This window comes from Vigna umbellata, chromosome 11 (genome assembly GCF_029865625.1).
Source record: "Vigna umbellata cultivar VRB3 chromosome 11, Vumbellata_1.0, whole genome shotgun sequence".
Classification (NCBI taxonomy): Eukaryota; Viridiplantae; Streptophyta; class Magnoliopsida; order Fabales; family Fabaceae; genus Vigna; species Vigna umbellata.
Window position 1 is genome coordinate 32,010,218 of NC_142175.1, and position 21,100 is coordinate 32,031,317.

Sequence of the window (21,100 nt, forward strand, 5' to 3'; positions counted from 1 at the left end):
TTCGAATTACACTAAAGTAATAAATTATTTGATGAAGTTATATATAGACATTGATTTTATTTAGCAAGATGTTAAGCTAATCCAACCCAATTTATATATTGACTCGTGATTAGGAATGATAACTGATTACATATGATAATGGAGCAAACATAGAAAAGAATTTCTTTATACTATATTTAATTTTTAGAAAAAATATATCTAATAGGTATCAAAGTTTTATATCATCTCCATCCTATCGAATAACGAGTATATACTCGTATCATATCCATGTCCGCTTTCTTACTATTAATATCACTTAATTAATTTTCATAAATTAATAAAAAATTACAACAAAAAATAATAATATTATGAAATATTCAAGGAAATATTCTTGTTTCTTCAACACCAAACATTTAGAGAGAAATTATAATTGTATCCATTTTAAATTAGAGTACCAAAAAAATATTGAATATTGTTAGCGTTTTTGTCGGGTTGTATGGTGTTGTGTCAGGTTGTCTAGGTGGTTGTGGGGTTGTACAATTGTGTTGTGTTGGGTTATCTAAGTGGAGTTGAGTTGTTGTGTGGAACCAAGTTGGGTGGTTTGGCTGAGGTGTTTCAAGATATCGGTTTGGAGGTTCTAGAACTCATTTTTTTAATGTTTTTGAGGTTGGTTTCAAGGTTTTTTTATCTTGGTCGAGTTGTTCATGGGTTGACCGGGTTGTTAGAGGTGTTGGTCGGGTTGTGTGTTTTGCTTAACGAGCTATGTATTGACTTTCTGACTTCTGTTTATGCATGGTTGAGTTGTGTGGATGTTTTTTGAAGTTGTGTATGTGGATTGTCGAGCTATGTATGGGCATGACCAAGTTGTTGTTGGTGTGGTTGGTTGAGATGGTTGAACTGTTGGTGCGTTGGGTTGTGTTAAATCTTTTCTTGCCATAACTGTAAAGTCGGATTTTGTTTCTTTCGTTTGTATATGAGACAGGGAAAGACGTCCTTCTCACTTGTGAGAGGTAGTGGGGAAGGTACGAATCCTAATTGTAAGTCTTTAGGCTTAAGCGAAGTAAACTTGTAAGGCTTATGGAAGCAGACAGAGGGAGATCTGACTAGACTTGTCAAATAAGCCCGCATCATAGGGATTGACCCTAGCTCACATGGGTTGGGGCCAAAAAAGCCCACAGGATTAAATACCCCCAAAGCCCTACGGGTTAGGGCTAGCCCATGGACCTTTCTTTTTACCAAAATTTTAAAAAGAAACACATCACCTTAATCATTGTTCCATTTATTTTTTATGCCTGATTGGATGTGATGTATAGATTCTGATTGTTGAGTTAACAGTTTATTACAAAAATAGTATACAACTTTCTTTTAAAATTTTAGTAAAAAAATCATATGTTGCTCATTTATCAATTTTGTGATTTAAAAGAACCAGAAAAAAGAAAAAGAAAAGGAAGATAAATGTTTGATTAAATGAATTGTCGAAAAAAAATAAGGCCAAACATTTATAAAGCTTGTGAATTGAAGGATATATATCACTATCTCAATCAAAAATATGTATGTGTTTGAGTTTTTTTTTTTGAAAAAAATTAAAAAGATCATTATTATCATAATTATAAAAATGAATATAAATAATTTTTGTTAATTTTATAAATAATTTTTTGTTATAAATAATTATTTTAGTTTATCAAAATAGTAAGTTTTAGAAATAATTAAATAAATAATAACATTTAATTTACAAAATATTACCAACAAAATGAAATTAATAAGATAATTATTTTAATTAAAATATACATTTAATAAGATAATAACGTTTAAGCTAATTCTAATTTATAGAAATAAGTATTCACATTAGTCAAAGAACATACCACCAATATAACAGGTTGTATGAATAGTTTAGAAATAAGTAAAAATGTAAGAATAAATTGAAAATTATTAATGAAAAACTGATAATATTAAATGCATTGTTTATAATTAATTAACATATTTCTGTACTTGACTGGCTGTTTATAAGATTAAAATGTAAACTTCAAATATTACACTTTTTATATCAACAAGTTTAATTTACATAAAACCTCATTTTTTATCTTTCTAATGTGTTTATTTGACCAATTTAGTTCATAAATATTTAATATAATAATATATGTATATATATATATATAAGAGAATAAAATTACAATAAATTATGTATATATAAATTATATTGTTTCTAAAATTTAATTAAAGTTTTGCTGGGGCAAAACCCACTTTAACCTTGACCCTAACTCACTTGAGAGGGGGTTTTGGGGGTTGGGACTTTTTTCTGACCCCCTACTTGAGAAGCTTCTTAAAATAGGGTTTTTTCAATAATGGGCAGGGGACTGGCCCTGGGGCCATGGGTTAAATTGACAAGTGTTGCTCCCTCCACCACCACCAAATGCTCCCCTGCACCACTCCATACCTAATTTGCCATTCCAATAAAACGGATGTCGACATCCGTTTCACCTTCAACGAATGTCAACATCCGTTTCACCTTTGATATCCATCAACGAAGGTGACCACATCCGTAAACTAAAAGCTTTAAAAATAAAAAAAAATAACGAATGTGGCACATCCGTTTAATTAATAATATGAAAAATATTATATAATTAATTAAATAATAATATATAAATTAAATTAATAAAACTTATTTTATTAAATAAAATAAAATTAATTTATATATAATTATGTAATAAATTTAAAATAAAATTAAATAATATTTATATATTAGTTTAAAATATAATAAATTAATAAACTTAGAAAAAAAAACCATGTAGCACATCCGTTTAATTAATAATATGAAAATATTATAATAATTAATTAAATAATAGTATATAAATTAAATTAATAATAATTATTTTATTAAATAAAATAAAATTAATTTATATATAATTATGTAATAAATTTAAAAAAATTAAATAATATTTATATATTAATTTAAAATATAATAAATAAATAAACTTAAAAAAAATACGAATGTGGCCACCTCGGTTTAATTAATAATATGAAAATATTATAATAACTAATTAAATAATAAGATATAAATTAAATTAATAATAGTTATTTTATTAAATAAAATAAAATTAATTTATATATAATTATGTAATAAATTTAAAAGAAAATTAAATAATATTTATATATTAATTTTAAAAATAATAAATTAATAAACTAAAAAAAAACTTAACGAATGTGGCACATCTATTTAACTAATTATATAAAAAATATAAATTAATAAACAAAAAAAAACTTGAACGGATGTAGCGACATCCGTCAACTGATGTGACATATCCGTTGAAGTATTTTTTCTTTAACGGATATCGACATTCGTTGAAGAAAAAATGTGGGGGTGTAGGATATTTTAAAATATAAAGGATAGTTTTGAAATTTTTTAAAAATGTGGTGGTACAAGGAGCAATGTGGGTGGTGTAGGGAGTAACCCTCTAAATTGACACCTCTAGGTCTGATCGTAAGACTTTGGGCTTAAGTGTAGTTGTACTCGTAAGACATATGGAAACAGACATGATAAGTCTAAGGGAGGTCATAGTGACAATATGTTACGGGGAAGAAAAGACCTAATGGTGGTCTTGTTTGAAGATATGAATATTAATGAGTTGCATGAATATTGTTGAATTCATGGTTGGGTATTATTGGTTGAGTGAGTGTGTTCATTGTTTGATTATCATGTTATGTTTTTTGTTAGCTCACTTTTTTTTTGTGTGTGTTTGTAAGATGATCGTATAACTTAGGTTTAATTGATTTGGAGGTCCCCATTTCTGCAAATTTGCGTCAATTAGGTCTCCGTATTTTCAAATAGCTCAATTAGGTCCCTATTTATGTAAAATTGAATTAATAAAACCCCTGCCGTTAAATTATGTGGACGACATTAAATGTGTTGCCTGGTGCCACGTGTTTATGAAATGCCACCTCACCATGCCATTAAGCAACACATTTAACGCCGTTCACATAATTTAACGGCGAAGATTTTATTGATTCAATTTTACATAAATAGAAATCCAATTGAGTTCTTTCAAAATACGAGGACCTAATTGACGCAAATCTGTAGAAATAAGGACCTCCGAATCAATTAATCAAAGTGACGCAGAGATATGAGAACCTTTGGAGTTTTTGAAATTGAAATTTGGAACTTTTATAGTTCTTTTGTTATAAACTCAGGCAATTTTTATTTTTATTATTATTTCTGAATCAAAGTTTTCCCCAGTTAAGTGATGTTTTGTTTTTAGTTTGTTATTGCAATGGTATAAAAATGTTGAGTTTTTAAATCACAAGTGACACTCCAAAATGTGGTATAATATGTTCAGCTTGTTTAACAGGGTCAGTGTCTTTGTCAATGGAGACCGTTAGTAAATAGGGAAACGAGAAGATGAAAAGAAACAAACAGTATGATGAAAATCTAGAAGACGAAGGAAGCATGAACAAGCCAGCGTGAAAATTTGGTAACTTCAAACCATTTCAATGACGGTTCCACTCCATGACTGTTTACATTTGACATGTCAAAAACACTTCAATGACAATTCATTCTGTCATTTTATTTTCCACAACAATTTAACTTATTAACCATGTTATCAAGTTAATTTTATTTACTCGTATTTCTTGTTTCAAACATTCAAAATCCATCGAAATACTACTAGCTTTTGTGTTGACAGAGTTTTATTACAAGCTTGCTTATAGAATAAAAGCATCCAAACATAAATTATTTTAGGAATTGAGACCCAGCTCCAGCCCAGCCCCAACCCCAGAACCAGCCCAGCCTAGTCCTAGCCACAGCCCGGGCCCAGCCCCAGACCAGTCCAGCCTCAGCCCCAGCCCAGCCCCAGCTTCCAAATTGTACTAGTATTGGGATGGTAGCCATATATGATATATTCTAGATCAGTCAAGTGAGATTTTTGGAGTGGTCATCGTGTGAATAGGCTCCATGCGTTTTCTTTTGGCAACGTAAATGTTTGTAATTGATGCGATTTAAACTTAACTATATAAGGCTAGAATACAAATCCTTGAATTCACTTAATGCTAACTAGTTGTAAAGAGTGAGCATCGGTGTCACATAAATTTTTATAGACTTCCTTTGACCAAGTTCTTCTCTTTCAGTCAAAGTACTTCAATATATATATGGTCGGGCTATGCCTTAAAAAAGGATATATATATATATATATATATATATAGTGGAAAGCTGACATTTGACATAGTATAGTGGCAAGTTTTTACCTTTGACATGTTTTTTGGTCTCATTACACCTTGGTCTGGACCATGCATTTGTCATCTTAGTGAAGGTATTCCTCCTGGCGGAAATGAGAAATCGTTGCTTAAATAATTGTATGGTCCATCTGGAGATACTCCATTTGCAAGAAATGATTTAGAGCTACTGGATCAACGTTCATGTCAGAAATTTTCTTGACCTTCTTTTCTTGAACCTGTTTAATTCTCAAGGAAAAGATACGAATCAGCCTATAAGCCAGATCAATCATGTGAAATCTTACGAAGAAAAAAAAAACAGAGAAATTCCAATCACAGAAGAAATTCATCTTGAATATATGCTAAAGAAAATACAAAGGGCAAAGTCCATGGGGATTCATTGAGCAGCATAGCCATCTTGCACATTTGGTTATCCTCTTAAAATAATGAAAGTACCAGTCATTTAATTAATCAGACATTACAATGACATACTGAATTAAAAAATGTTTTCATCATGTGATTTCAAGTAATAATTGCTTAGTAAGGAAGTCATGACATTAATAGATTTAAAAACGAACAGCTGGCAAATTTAAAAACATAATTTGAAATTTGCAAAAGTTAAGCCCAACAATAGATAAAAAAATTGGGTTATAGATCCACCGAAAGGTGGGTAGCCTTAACCGATGTGTAGAGGAAAGCCCGAAGGCTGTTCCCGTCCCTGTCAGGGGAGATGCCAACCATCTCTCCTTTTAACGAACACAGCCCATCTCAGCTAAACATTGTATATAAAGCATCATATGTTCATATAACTATTCAATGTGGGACTTGGCAATTGAGAGGATGACACTTTTTCTCTTGAAAATTAACGTAAGTTTTAGGGACTGTAATAAAAATGCATTGTTGGGCACATGCATAAATTTCATGGCATTAATTCTCTTGTTACAGTGTAACGGACCAATTGATGGCTTGCTCAGTAGTTAAGATACTCGTATGGTAATAGGCACCACAACCAATATCCCGTTTGGACAAAGAGAAAATGCTTCTTTCATTACCAATAAACCAAACCCAAACCCAAAATTATAAGGGAAAATGTGTTTTTAATTTTTTTAATTTAAAATATATGAATCAAAATTTTAATTACAAAAAAATTGAATTAATCTTTTGTTTAAAAATATGATTGCCAAATTTTCACTGCTATAATACTAAAGAAAAGACTAAACTTACATGTTTTTAGTTTTAAATTTAAAGAACAATTGTTAATATACGAAATATACTATTGTTAATATACGAAATTAACAATTTTTAATATATGAATAAATATATTTATTACTAACATTAGAGTTACATTATTCAAGTTGGTTGGAGGCATTTGAGCACTTGGACATGGAATTCTGTGGAAAGTTAGTAATTTCTTTATACACCCTCATAGATTTTATGTGCAGTTAAAAGACCATACTACCCAAACCAAATTGGGACAATAAAAGAAATTTCTTAAAAAATCAAACAAACTTGATAAAGATGATAACAATACGATCTCTACTTACTACTCGATCCGTAACAAAAGAAATTCCATCACTTATCTATCCATTACTTACATAAATATTTGTTTAAAAAGTATTTTCAAATATTTAAAAACTCAGAATATTTACAGATACTCATAAATATTTTAAAAGATATATTTTATAAATTTTTAAAATAATATATAAAATATAATATAAATTATATTATATTTAAATTCAAATTCAAATATAATTAAATTTAATATAATAAAATATAAAATAATTTTAATTTTAATTAAATTTAACTTAATAAAATATAAATTAAATTTTTTTACAGGTAATATATATATATATATATATATATATATATATATATATATAATATAATATTAGTACCTAATCTGTTTTTAAACCAATAATAAAATACCTGTGACATACTATTGCAGATAATAAATATATATGTAAATACTAACAATTTATTATTTAAAATTTTATTTACAAAGCAGGTACGTTTATTAATGTACTCAACAATACATTAAAAATTACATATGTTTTTAGTTAATCCTAAATCACATTAAAAATATATTTATTACATAATAAAATATAAAATATAAGATATAATGACATGTGACTCATGAAATTGACAGGCTAACATCGACCTTACAGAAAAACCTAGCCACTCACTTTTGACTCGACAAGAAGACCAAACAAATTCGTTCTCCCCTTTCCTACAAATTGGGTCACCTTTCATCAATTAAGAATATAATTTCTTTTCATATTAATTTAAATAGTTAAAAGATTTGGAGGGATATTATTCATAAATTTATTAAAATTTAAATATATTCTTTTAAATCTAAATTATTGTAAGAAAATTATCTTTACTTCCTGTACTTTATAAAAATCAGGTAACATATATTTTCTTATTATAATGTAACTGTTTTATTAAAAATGATATTTGCCATAAATTTTATAAAATACATAATCAAATTTATAATTTAATTTAGAAATAAATCACAATTTTTTATAATAATTTGAGAGAAAAACAACGTATTTAACTCATTTATGTATAAATATTATTTTAAAATGTATTTGTTATGATTTTTAATTTTTTGACATTAAGTGTGTAAATTTTTATAATGGGTACTAAAAATTATGATTGACATGCTTTATTTCAAGGTAATTACTGTAGAAAGTAATACGTTTATGGTTTGGAAGTCATTTAATATCAAATTATGAAAGTTGATTAATTGTATAAAAAATTATAAAAAATAATTAAATAAGTATTATCAGTTAATTTAAAAAGATATTTTTAAATAATTTTTTGATAATATTTTAATATAACACATATTATTTTTATTGATTTTTTTTATTATATTGATGTATTTAAAATTTAAAAAATAAAATAAAATAAAATGAGTTGTGTCAAAAAATGATGTAAAAAAAATATATAATATATAATTTTTCTAAAAATTGATGTTACAGCTGAGGTATAGCATACGGCATATCCGCCATTTACTACTTTTTTTATGCTTTTGTGCAGATTCCATTGGACACTTTCTGATTTCTCTCTATCACAGCTATCTTCCGCATCTTTCTCTGCATTCAGTAACAATGACTTCTTCTTCAGTGAATGACGTCTCAAGGTAGGTATCCATTATTTCTTTATACTGAGCAATTTCAATTTTAAGGGACACTAGCTTCTGCCATTTCTGCAATGGTTGATAAAAGTTTTCCATTTTCTATGTTTCTGTATACCAATGCCATGATTCAGAAACCTGGAGTTGTATTTGGTTTTTGGGTCACTCATCATTCTGTCATGAGTATTTGTTATTGGAACTTCACTGGTGTTTCACATGGATCAATCTTTTCTTACAAATAAAAGATATTTTGTGAATGGATGGATGGATTTGTGATTTTTTATTTGATTTTTTTCTGGTTGAGATCAAGATCAATGGAGAAAGAAGGGGAGAGGAGGGGATTGAATTTTGCATCCATATTAGATTTCCTGTTAGATTTACCTTTCTCAACTTGAATGTTAAAACAACAGTCTTTTTTCCGATTAATTTCGAGCCTTTTGAGTGAAGAACACGAAAGTTGGATTTATCATACATGTCGTAGGTGCCAATTGCCCCAAGTTCTCTGATATTAAGCGGTACTAAGGTACCTCTGTCTGCGCTCAATTGGTGGCCTTGTTAGTTATTCATTTTAGAACAAATTTCCAAGAACTTAGAAAAATAAGATGAACAATAAATTTGATATAATCTTCGTCCTGAATATATACTTTTTTAAAAGTAATATTTCGTTTGTTGTAAGAGTGAAGATCACGAAATCTGCTTTTAAAATACAAAGAAGAAATACAACGGCCAAGTTGTTTGGGATGTCCTGTCGTGAGTAGGTATGCAATGGGATGATAGTCAGAGCTAGCCACAGCAGCAGATAACACAGCATAATGGTTTGCCAGAAGAAAACCGGTAGCCTCTTTTGATGGCATCTTTGATGCATATCCTATTGTATCTTAAGCTTTGTTGTCAAAGGAATACCCAATTATCAGTTGCTCGATTGTCTATTGCCTCGGTTTCAACATGCCTTTACTGCTGCAGCTATGTGAATTAACATCCAATACCCAAACCACTGAATGCATCGCGAGTGATTTGTCGTTTTTTTAGTCATTACAATACTGTTTTCTTGTTTAACTGACCAGCTGTTGAGGGGCTTGGATACTTATAAATGAGATATGTTTTGTATTGTTAGACATAAAAAACCCTTTATATCGTGGTATTAAAGCCTCTATAACTTTGTCCTAGTTGCAAAACTCGATTTTTGTTAACTTGATTCTTCCAAATAGAAGTTAAGTTTCTACAGAATGGAAGTTTCATCTGTGTATTATCTAAATTTTAATTCGAAAGGACTCTTGCAGGAACACGTTATATATATAAACCAGTTATACGCCATACCCAATAGCTTATGCTTTTGGTGTAGTTGGTTACTGGTTATTTGTCATACTTCACGGTATAGAAATTTTAGTATATGAGTATATTCGTAACTGTACTTGTCACTCATTATTACTATCTTGTTGTGCCAACAGCCAGAGTTCTCTTACCAGACTTGCTCCTCTTGAAGCAGTGCTCTTTGATATAGATGGAACTCTCTGTGATTCCGATCCTCTCCACTACGAAGCCTTCCGTGAAATGCTTCAAGAGGTCGTGTGTCTTTTATTAGTAGAAAAGTTTTTTTAAGTTCAAAATATTGAAAAAAGTTCTTTTTTTTCTGCAATATTCCGCTCAGTCTTTACACATCAGCATAACTTAGCTCATGATCTATAACTATTGAAAAACTAATAGAATCTTCTGCGGTTGTCAGATTGGTTTTAATGGTGGTGCTCCCATAACCGAGGAATTCTTTATTGACACTGTTGCTGGCAAACACAATGATGACATAGCCTTGTCTCTCTTTCCTGATGATCTGCCACGAGGTTTAAAGTTTGTGGATGATAAGGAAGCCAAGTTCCGGACGTAAGAAATACTTGCTTTCGTTTACATTCCTTTCTCCTCCATTTCCCCATGTTGTCCATTTGAAGCTTTAGAGGATAATTCATGATTCTCTGATGGATTTTCCAGAATGGCAGCACGTCAACTGAGGCCTTTGGATGGCTTGGATAGAGTAAGGAAATGGATTGAAAGACGTGGGTTGAAGAGAGCTGCAGTTACCAATGCTCCAAGAGCAAATGCAGAGCTCATGATCTCCGTACTTGGCCTCTCAGATTTCTTTGATGCTGTTATCATAGGTGGTGAATGTGAACATGCCAAGCCTCATCCAGACCCCTACCTGAAAGGTCTTGAAGCTCTTAAGGCATCAAAGGATCACTCATTTGTATTTGAGGTCTGCACTTTTGTAATGCCTTATTGAAGAATAAATTTTCTGGATATGCTCTTGACTCATTACTTTATCTTTTTTTTTGGTAGGATTCTTTTTCAGGGATCAAAGCTGGAGTTGCAGCTGGGATGCCTGTTATTGGTTTGGCTACTAGAAACCCAGAAAAGCTTTTGATGGAAGCAAAACCTGCATTTCTGATTAAGGATTATAATGATGAAAAATTGTGGGAAGCTTTGGAAGAACTTGACAAGGCTAGTGGTCCTCCTTCAGTTTGAATTACTAGTGAAACTGGAAGAATTTCTTCACAGAAACCGGGATTCGTATTAAATTCTTAGGTTCAACTGCATAATATTGTTGTAGGTGGCCACATTACAATACATGTCCATCATTGGTGTTGCTTTGCAGCAGCAAACAGTCATTCTTTCTCTTTCTTAGCAATAATTTCATTGCTAGTTTTGAACCCGTGGGTCAAGCCCAGGATATCGTAACTGTACTGTAGTTTATGCTCAACATAATCAAATCCTTCATATAATTCATAATTTACAGTAAGATGAAGAATAAGTTTTAAGCTTATTGTAATTTTAGATATTTTTATTAAAAAAAATTATTCTATTAAATATTCAAAAAAAATTATATTTTTTAATTTAAAGTTGTGTGATTGAATTTTGTCATTATTGAATATTATGTCGCATCTGTCTTCACCTAAAACAATTTATTTAATTAAATTATAAATCTCTTATAAATTTGGATCTCTATTAAAAAAAATTAATATTGAATATTTATATTTCTAATGCAATAATACCACATAATACAAAAAAATTTGGTTATAGATCCACCAAAGGTGGGTAGCCTTAACCGATGTGTATAGGAAAGCCCGAAGGCTGTTCCCGTCCCTGTCAGGGGAGATGCCAACCATCTCTCCTTTTAACGAACACATTACTTAGGGGCTAAAAGTCATATATAAAGCAAGATAATTTTAACAAACTAGTCAATGTGGGACTTGTCGTGGTTGAGATGTTTTTTCTTTTAACTTACTATCTCTGCCTGTTTGGAAGACGTGAAACAACAAAATGGAAAAGAATAATTTGACAATTTATTTTTACAAATTTTGATATAATATATGTATTATTCTTTCACCGATTTATTATTTATTTGATATTATACTGATATATCAATACAAAAATGACATGTGATATTGTAAAAAACATTTGTCAAACTATCATTGCCCCGACATAATACAAAAACGACATGTTACCTCTGACGGTGTACCATGCTTCTTATCTTGAAGTAACAATCTTTTCTTTTTCTGCATACCACACACCCTTGGACTTCGTTATCCATGACCCATTTGAGAATCCCATGCTCCCCTAACTACGTTTCACCTTCGGTGGTAAAATTTTGTCCATCTACAAAACCTCACCTTGGCTGCACCAAAACAAATCTCGCACAAACATTCACCAAACCTTCTTCTTTGCATTGCCTCCCAAGGTGCTTCCTTCTATCACTTGCAACGTAGCTCATGTTGTTCTAGCAGCTACGATTCCTTTTCGAATTTCAAGGACACTGTTGTTTTCTTCATGTATGTTCGTTTTCACGCATGTTGTTACCTTCCATTATTCACAAACCCTGTTAAGAGTTTGAGAAGTTTGTCTCTGTTTGACGAGTTTTTGTTATTATTTATTGTCTTTCTAAATTATAATGAATTGTTTCATGGTTTAGTGCCTGTAATAGTTTAGTAACTACTGAGTAAATGTGGGCACAAAAGCAAGTCTTGGGTCATTTTTTGTGTTGGGTGAACTTGTTTTAATTGTGAAACATTTTTTTCTGATAATATGCAGTAGCTTCTCTTATTCAATTTTGTCTCAGCAATTTATTCCGAATTTACTCTGTAAATCTCTTCCATTAGTAACACTTTAACAGATCTTCATTGATGTGGTGTTCATTAAGCATTGCCTCTTTCATATTATGTGGAGGCATCACTACCCACACCCTTTTTGTTTTCAAGCAAAATTGTGGATTTTTACTTTAGTTTTATTATATTTTCTGCAATATATTGTGTTTGTTTTAAGTCAAAAGGGATCAAGCATGAGGAGGCATGTCAAATCTATAAACCATTCAGGTGGCAGTATGCAACAATTCAAGCCTTAGAGTAGTTAGTTTGTGGCTTGCTTTGTGATAGAAAAAGAAAATTTAGCACACAGCCAATTCCTGAGCATTTGCTGAACTTGTCTCTCATTACCTTCTTGTTGTACTAGCAGCATGAGTTCTCTCACCGGACTTGCTTCACTTGAAGCTGTGCTCTTTGATGTTGATGGAACACTCTGTGACTCTGATCCACTCCACTACGAAGCTTTGCGTGAAATGCTCCTAAAGGTTCTTCTTCTTCTCTTAGTATAAAATTCTCAATGGAAAATAATTTTAGTTATTTTGTTGCAATAATCCTTTTGTGGTATTTGCAAATCACCATCACAAGCACATGATCATTAGTAAACTAACACGAACCTTGGTGGTTGTCAGATTGGTTTTAATGGAGGTGTTCCCATAACGGAGGAATTTTTTGTTGAAAAGTTTTCTGGCAAGAACAACGTTGATACTGCCTTAGTTGCCTTTCCTGATGATCTGGAACAAGGTTTGAAGTTTGTACAAGAAAAGGAAGCCATGTTCCAGAGGTAAACCCTGATCTCTCTATTGTATACCCTTCCTCCATGTGGTTCATTCGAAGCTTCAGAAGATAACTCTCTTATATATGGACTGTCCAGATTGGCGAGAGAGCAACTGAAGCCTGTGAAAGGCCTTGATAAAATGAGAACATGGGTTGAAAAGCGTGGTCTGAAGAGAGCTGCAGTTACGAATTCTCCAAGAGTAAATGCAGAACTCATGATCTCAAAACTTGGTCTCTCGGACTTCTTTGATGTTCTTATCATTGGTGATGAATGTGAACGTGGTAAACCTCATCCGGATCCCTACTTGAAAGCTCTTGAAGTTCTGAAGGCATCGAAGGATCATGCATTTGTATTTGAGGTCTCTGCATTTTTGTGATGTCTGACAAAGTTGTTCTAGACCTGCTTTTGACATACTTTGTATTTTTCTGTAATAGGATTCTTTTTCAGGGATTACGGCTGGAGTGGCAGCTGGGATGCCTGTTATTGGGATAGCTTCACGAAACCCAGAGGATTTACTCATGAAAGCAAAGCCTGCCTTTCTGATAAAGGATTATGAGGATCCAAAATTGTGGGCAGCTTTAGAAGAACTTGACAAGCCTGGTGCCGACAAGTTGGAAATTCTAGATAAAAACATTTAGCAAGGTTATATTTATCATGTCAGAAAAAGTAAAAGACAATGATCATTTGTATGTGACAATAAATAGTTGTTTCTACATGTATCGGTTACTATGGTTGGATAGACACCCATATGTTATTAGACAATTAGAGCTTTACGTCGCATTCGCATTGGGAATGGTTGGTGCCATAGTCAAAATCCGCACGAAGATTGAAGCTTTACGCGTTCAATATTAGGCAGATCGAACTTCAAAAGTTGATCTGTCTACAGAATGAGAAGTCTATCTCTGACGTCGGCCTAACTTTTGAAAAGAAGACCCGCGTACTTCCAAACTCGGCATAAACCATAAGCTTTCATCAATTTATTTATTTATTAATATTTATTATTAAACTATATTTTTATAACATATATAAAATAATTATAAGTGTAATTGTTTATATCCAAAAATATATATTATATTAACTTTAAATCCTTAAATACATATATAATTGAAAAACAAAACTATAATTTCCAAACTTGTTAACTTTTAGAATATATAAATTTTATAATATTTATTTCAAAATAAAATACTAATTTATGATCACTCCTAAATTTTTATTTGTAACATACATTCAAACATTATTATGTTGAATTGTATGTAAACTATATAATGAAAACAATTCACTGGTGGTATATTATCTAACCATATAATAAAATATTACACTGAGTTTCATCTAACCAAAACACAAATATATAATTTAATCCAAATAAAACTACTAAGTAAATGCCATAAGAAAAGAAGAAAAAAAACTAGTTAACTCTCCTTATCTTGATTTAAGAAATTTTATCACGACACTCACATTTCTAAGTGACTACAAACTGTGAGTTAAACCTATGACATTCCTATCACCACAAACTCGTACTATCTAAGCCACCACTTTTATTTATCCCACTTACCATTTTTATAGGATTTAATATTACTCTCCACATTTCTATCAAAACATTATAGATACGACTAGAAATTAAGACATCACCTTCCAAGGTTTCTAACCAAACAAGTTATAACAATATTTTAATATATTATTAATAATTTAAATACATATTAATATCTATTATTTATTGGTTTAATACATATTTCGGTCCCTCAGTTTGTTAAGTTTGTTCAAAGTGGTCCTTTCTTTTTTCAAATGTTCACAAACATCTCATATTCTGTAAAAACAGTTCAAGTTAGTCCTTTTTGCTTAGGTAGTTAAAAACGCTAATGGTTCCTGACCAAAACTGAATGACTTATGCAATTATTGATTGCGTGACACGCTGAGGTCAATTGAGATGTAAATTTTAAAAATAAAATTTAATGACGTAGATAAATATCAACTAACCATTTTTACACATTTTGAACTTTTTATAAAAGGTTGGATCACTTTGAACAAACGTTACGAATCGAGGGACCAAAATAGATAATAAGCAAAAAATATTCATCTTGAAATAACCCAAAATACATCTATTGAAAAAATATTCGCATATTAATAACAATCCTAACTAATCTTGCTAATTTAATATTATGGTTATTATTCATGATAATGTATCACTTTATTATTATTATTTATTTGATAAGTATTATTTCAGTGATATTTCAACATAACTCTACACATATTAATCTTATAAATACAACAAGTACTCTCTAGGAAAAGCTATAACTCAATTTCATAGATACTCTTATTTTCACTCATAAATCTAAGCTTTCTTACTAATTTAAACAATAAAGAGTCTTTTGCAGGTGAATTTTCCTTATGTTTCAACCTTCGAGTATACATATTAGAAATTTAAGGTCATTTAAATCACACCACCTCTCTAAAGAACCATGTTCAAGATCCGGATAAAAACACAATTGTGTTTATGTAAAATTTTACATCTTCATGTTTCAACCTTTAATAATACATGTCATTAACTTAAACCATTCAAATCAAATAATCACAGGACCCAATAACACTATTGTATTAATCCTTTGCACATGTTTCAACCTTTAAAAGTACGTATCAGAAACTTAAGACCATTCAAATCACATGTTCAAATAATCACTTTCACTGATAAAAGCACTATTGTATTAATCCTTTGTATCACATATTATAAATTTTTACATCTCTCGTTTAGTATCTGAATGCACTTTGTATGTATATGCATAAATAAAGAGAATTAGTTCATAATTTTGTTCATTTTTTGTTGAATATAAAGATGGAGATGATTTTGGATTGCGAGAGGGTGATGATGAAGTTGTGTGAAGAGGATCACATTCATGAAATCATAACCAGCACGTTTTGCTCAGATAATAATCATCACCATCATTCTCCATCCACTGCAACCCTAACCCTAAAATTGTGTTTCTCTTCATTACCCAATCCTTCTTCCATTTCATCACTTCCATTATTTTTCATTAAAACATGGCTCCACACCCTTCCTAGTGCTCAACCCAATCCATTATTTCAACCACCTATCTCTTCACCATACCCTAACTAATTCAATCAAAATCACTATCACTGGTCCCATAACTAATTATCATTTTTATAATATTCCTTTTTTTAACAAAATACTATTAAATTTAACATTATATACCATTTTCTTTTTGGATTTTGAGAAAGAAATTTCCATACAAATAATTACTCAGACTGTTTAATAAAAATTAATTGTTGAAAATTTTGGTAAATATTTCACATTCATAATAATTTATCCTGGTAGGAGTTTCATATTGTCAATCGATTAATTATCATTGAACTTCTTTAGAATTTAGATCTAATATTTAATTAAAAAAATCTAAAGTAACCGTTATTTCTCACTTATATATATGTACTGTTTGATTTTGTATTCCCCAAACAAATTTTCCACGTCCATGTTATTAAGTTTGCTGTGAAAATATGATAGATTGCTTTTTTAATAATTTATAATAAAGTTTAATAGCAACTTATATATAAGAAGTTTGGAACTATCACAATCTTGAAAAATGAAGAAGGTTGTTATCTGTCTATCTATATTTATTTATTTATTTATTTTGTTCTTATCATTAGTTGATTTTGAAGCTCGCACATAATTCTTTTCGCTTAGACACGTTGTTTCTTATCGTTAATGGACATGAAATTTGAGTTTTTTTTTTGCTCAAATATTATTAAGATATTATTGTAAAAATTAATCAATTTTTCATTCCTAAAGTTTTATTATTAGATCATAGTGTATATAATACAACCCTTATTAATAAGCATTTTTCACATATTTAGTATAACTTATTTTGGAAAAACCAGATACCTTTATTAGTTATTTAAGAAAGGTTTATAAACATTAATTAAAAAGACGTAGTTACGTTTTCAAAACAATCTAATCTCTTGCATGAACTGAATATGGGACAAACTACATTAATTATACGGTATAATAAAGTTTATCACGTAGAACGCTACGTGTATTGTAATTTCGGTCTTGTTTTGAGCACAAAAATGGAGTATTCATATTTAAACTTATATTATTGACATATAATTTCGCCCCTCTACATTTAATCGTTACACCATCTTTGATATAATTAACCTTCTTTTTTGGTACTAATGAATTCGATCAAGTATCTAACCCATTCAATAGCATGATAATAGGTATGTAGCATTAAATTCGAGCGTCACATCTTATTAAGTTATTCACCTTATTGTAAATATATTAGACTATCACTCATCAACATAAAGTGTTAATTTAATTTCCACTCTAATTCTTTATTATTACTATTAAATTAAGCCAGTAAAACAGTAAATTATATAAACATTTCTTCAATTTTCGTTAAACTTTTCTTCCTATTTATTTTATAATTTTCAAACAAACATTTAATTCATGTCTTATTTTTAAATTTGTAAATTTTTTTAATTATTTTTCTACAAATACTGTGTTTTCAGCAATTAATAATGTTGGATCGAATTTATTTTTTTATTTTTTTTTAAATTTCAAGAATTTGACATTGCTTAGGTAAGAAACTTGTGATCCACGTACGCACATGAGACGAGAACATGCACCTGAGAGAGAGAGACCGAACTTCATTCCACGTCATCACCACATCATCATTACAAAACGACAAAACCATTCCTACGAAGCACGTTCACACTCTCCACTCACTGGGGGGTTTCGCCACGTGTTGCGGGTGACTCTCGCCACGCTGAGCTGGGGGGTGACGCTAACTCGACGCAACGCAACAATCCATAGATCCCTCTTCATTCAACGGCTCAGATCTTCTCAACAGACACCATCATATCCCTTTGCTTTCTTCGCACGCCACCTTCCCCTGGCCCACTCATCGCCCTTCTCTAATTATTGTATTATTATTTTTATTTATTAATTTATTAATACCATAAATAATTAAATTAAATCAGGTTTTTATAGTTGTTGGTGGTTTAATTGAATTAATTAACTTAATTGAAAAAATCTATTCTACTTTCTTACATAGTATTAGTATTAACTTAATTAACATTTTTATTGTGATTGTATTTGAGTTGGAAGCTTGTGGTCACTTCCACGCGGATAAACAGAGTGACAGAACAGAAAGATAGCTCATCTTCATCTTTGTCAACATTTTCTGCCACCGAATATCACACATCTCTCACTTCACCGTTTCCTCTTACATGTTTCATCTTTTGTTAATCTTTGTTCTGTTCTCATCACTACCACACAAAAACTTCAATTTGCTGTCTCTGCATTTGGTTCTTATTCTATGTTCCTATGTGACCTATAAAACAAACTAACTCCCTGAAATTGCTTCTAGATTGAAGCTTTTTGTTACACTACACCTCAAACAAAAGCATATCCAACCTTTTTGTCGTGTTCCCACTTTCTCCTCATTGGTGCTTCAATTCAATTCAATTCCTTTTTGCCACTTAACAAAGAACATTTTTTTTTCTTTTTTTTTAGGTTAATCTGGATCTTTCTGCACAAACCAACCATTTACTCGTTTCTCAGCATAGCACCATTCTGAACACATTTAGTGGTAAAATTCAGGTTCTTCTAGGATGCAAGATCCGACAGCATTTCAAGGTTTGAAGCACCCTCAGTTTCCCGAACAAGAACAACTCAAATGCCCGCGTTGTGACTCCACGAACACCAAATTCTGTTACTACAACAACTACAACCTCTCTCAGCCGCGTCACTTTTGCAAGAACTGCAGAAGGTACTGGACAAAGGGTGGTGCTTTGAGAAACATCCCTGTCGGGGGTGGAAGCAGAAAGAGCATAAAACGTTCGTCAACCTCAAAACGCTCCTCTGCGCCGGCTTCCTCTGCGGTTTCTGAGGCTGACCCGACCCGGATTTGCACCAACCCGGTCGAGCAAGACAGTAGGGAGCTCAACATTGGTGGCACCTTTAGTTCCCTGTTGGCTTCATCTGGCCACTTTGGAACCCTCTTGGATGGTCTGAATCCAACTGGGTCAGGTCTCAAAATGGGTGAATTTGGGCAGGATGTGAGTTCTGACCTGGGTTTGAATTCGGATTCGGGTTCAAACCCGGGTTTGCAGCTTCAGAGTAATGGGAGTTCGGAGGGTTTTCTGGGTATGCAGAATGGGGAATCAACCTGTTGGAATGGTGGCCATGGTTGGTCTGATCTTGCAATATACACACCTCGCCCGAGTTTTCAATAGAGTTGCTGAAAAAACAAATAGTTCAGTTTATGAATTTCTCTATGAACAGTTCTAGGAAGAAAGAAAAAAAAATGATAAGGTAAATTGAGTTTCTCAAATTACGGATCTCGTCTTTCAGAGAAGTTCAAAATTAAGTTTCTGTTAATCTCACCTCATAAGGGAAACTTAATTTATTTTACATTTTAGTTTTCTTCTGCTACAAGTTTTATAGAGAAGTTTATGAATTACAGTGATTGTTCTTATATATAATATCAATATACTCAGACACTATGGTTGTGTAAAGAGTTACATAGTTTCATCAAGCCTATCGGTAGCATGCTATGGAGGATCATACTGATACATACACCAGAAGGTCACTGAAGCAGCATCCTTTAGGTAAAGGCTTCTTTTTCTTTGTCAATTTATCATATATGGTAGTGATTGGTTTTCTTCAAACCCACCAATGGTGAAAATCACAAAAGAGAGAGAAAAAGTTCTTTTTTTTTTTTTATTTGAGAGACAATGTTGTGGTGACAGTGTTGGTCAGATGTAATTTGATACATGTTTTTGGGATAGCTTTTGAAGATATATGAAAGTTTTCATATGTTGTTGTTGTTGTGTATTATATTTAGATTATATAAAAGGGTATGTGGGGATGATAAGAGAAAATCTAAAGTACAGAGTTTGAAGTTGAAGTTTATCTTGTCTGTATGTTATGAATGGAGGACCTGACCATGGTCATCGGGGTGATATCATTGTTAACTCATTCAAGATTTCAACATTTTGGTGTTATTTATTTTAACTTTAAAATCCTTAATCCAGGGTTGTTCAGCTTCTTTTAGTGGATCTGTATATGATAAAGTCATTCAATGTATTTCTGATTTCTGAACTAAGTGTGTTATTGATTCATTGAGTTTCTATTTATAGGTATGATATTAGGTCAATGTGTATGGATTGCAAGATCCCACCACCAATTTCTAAACCCTAAATGAGTTGATTGTGGATTTGTGATGGTGTGTGTTTGGTTGTTTAATGGGTGTGTGATGATGATCGTGGTTCTGTAGTGGTGTCCACATACCATGATGGGTGTTAAGATGGACCACAGTGTGTGTTGTTAGTGAACACTTCATTTACGACTGTGCATGTGTGGTTGTCAGCTGAATTTTTGCCTCAGATTCATGTATGTGTTTAAATTTGGAAACTTGTGAAAGTTATGTTGATAAAAATAATACCAATGTGTCAATGGATCAGAATATAAAAATTTAAAATATGATTTTTGTTTTTTTGATAAAAACTACTTGTTTAATAAGAAAAATGATTTCTTTGTCAAGAATCTGTTTTTTATAATAATATTTTTCATAACATTTTTTTAATATCATTTTAAAACTATTCATGTTATTATGTGATTATTCGTGTTTATGATTATTTTTATTTGAATTAAAAATAAATTGTATTCTTTAACTTTTTTTAATATATCAAAACCACTAATATAATTAAAATATACTTTTAAAATATTTCAAGAACTTATTTGAATATATTTATAAAATATTTATTTTATAACAATTGATGTTTTCCATTCTTTTTACATGACTTTCCTAACGATATAGAAAACGTAAAAACTTCATATCAGAATAAACATAAATTGTAAAAGGCAGATGACAT

At 30.9% G+C, this 21,100-nt stretch overlaps 3 protein-coding genes and 2 non-coding genes across 9 annotated transcripts; 3 read left to right on the forward strand and 2 right to left on the reverse strand.

Moving 5' to 3' along the window:
- Positions 1–5,817: 5,817 nt before the first annotated feature.
- On the reverse strand, positions 5,818–5,941 carry LOC124842636 (U6atac minor spliceosomal RNA). Its single transcript, XR_007029195.1, has one exon. It is a non-coding gene; the product is annotated as a U6atac minor spliceosomal RNA (small nuclear RNA).
- Positions 5,942–8,167: 2,226 nt separating this feature from the next.
- Positions 8,168–11,102, forward strand: LOC124842631 (haloacid dehalogenase-like hydrolase domain-containing protein Sgpp). Of its 2 annotated transcripts, none has more exons than XM_047319161.2 (5): positions 8,168–8,323; positions 9,766–9,880; positions 10,041–10,192; positions 10,298–10,559; positions 10,643–11,102. In XM_047319161.2, exons 1-5 carry the CDS (start codon positions 8,292–8,294, stop codon positions 10,826–10,828), a joined length of 747 nt encoding a protein of 248 aa, XP_047175117.2. In that variant the 5' UTR covers positions 8,168–8,291; the 3' UTR covers positions 10,829–11,102. The 2 variants fall into 2 exon arrangements, with proteins under 2 accessions (XP_047175117.2, XP_087957658.1); XM_088101532.1 differs by having other exon boundaries at positions 8,185–8,323; positions 9,763–9,880.
- A 263-nt stretch (positions 11,103–11,365) lies between these two features.
- LOC124842634 (U6atac minor spliceosomal RNA) lies at positions 11,366–11,488 on the reverse strand. The gene has a single exon (XR_007029193.1). It is a non-coding gene; the product is annotated as a U6atac minor spliceosomal RNA (small nuclear RNA).
- Positions 11,489–11,840: 352 nt separating this feature from the next.
- On the forward strand, positions 11,841–13,978 carry LOC124842612 (haloacid dehalogenase-like hydrolase domain-containing protein Sgpp). 4 transcript variants are annotated; one of them, XM_088101571.1, is made up of 5 exons: positions 11,841–12,041; positions 12,812–12,926; positions 13,071–13,222; positions 13,313–13,574; positions 13,664–13,978. In XM_088101571.1, exons 1-5 carry the CDS (start codon positions 11,893–11,895, stop codon positions 13,706–13,708), a joined length of 723 nt encoding a protein of 240 aa, XP_087957697.1. In that variant the 5' UTR covers positions 11,841–11,892; the 3' UTR covers positions 13,709–13,978. The 4 variants fall into 4 exon arrangements, with proteins under 4 accessions (XP_087957697.1, XP_047175084.1, XP_047175087.1 ...); XM_047319128.2 differs by having other exon boundaries at positions 11,846–12,041; positions 13,651–13,978; XM_047319131.2 differs by having other exon boundaries at positions 11,997–12,132; positions 13,651–13,978.
- A 4,352-nt stretch (positions 13,979–18,330) lies between these two features.
- On the forward strand, positions 18,331–20,051 carry LOC124842630 (dof zinc finger protein DOF3.1-like). Its single transcript, XM_047319160.2, has one exon. The coding sequence runs from the start codon at positions 18,836–18,838 to the stop codon at positions 19,457–19,459; it is 624 nt and encodes a 207-aa protein (XP_047175116.2). The 5' UTR covers positions 18,331–18,835; the 3' UTR covers positions 19,460–20,051.
- The last annotated feature ends 1,049 nt before the right edge of the window (positions 20,052–21,100 follow it).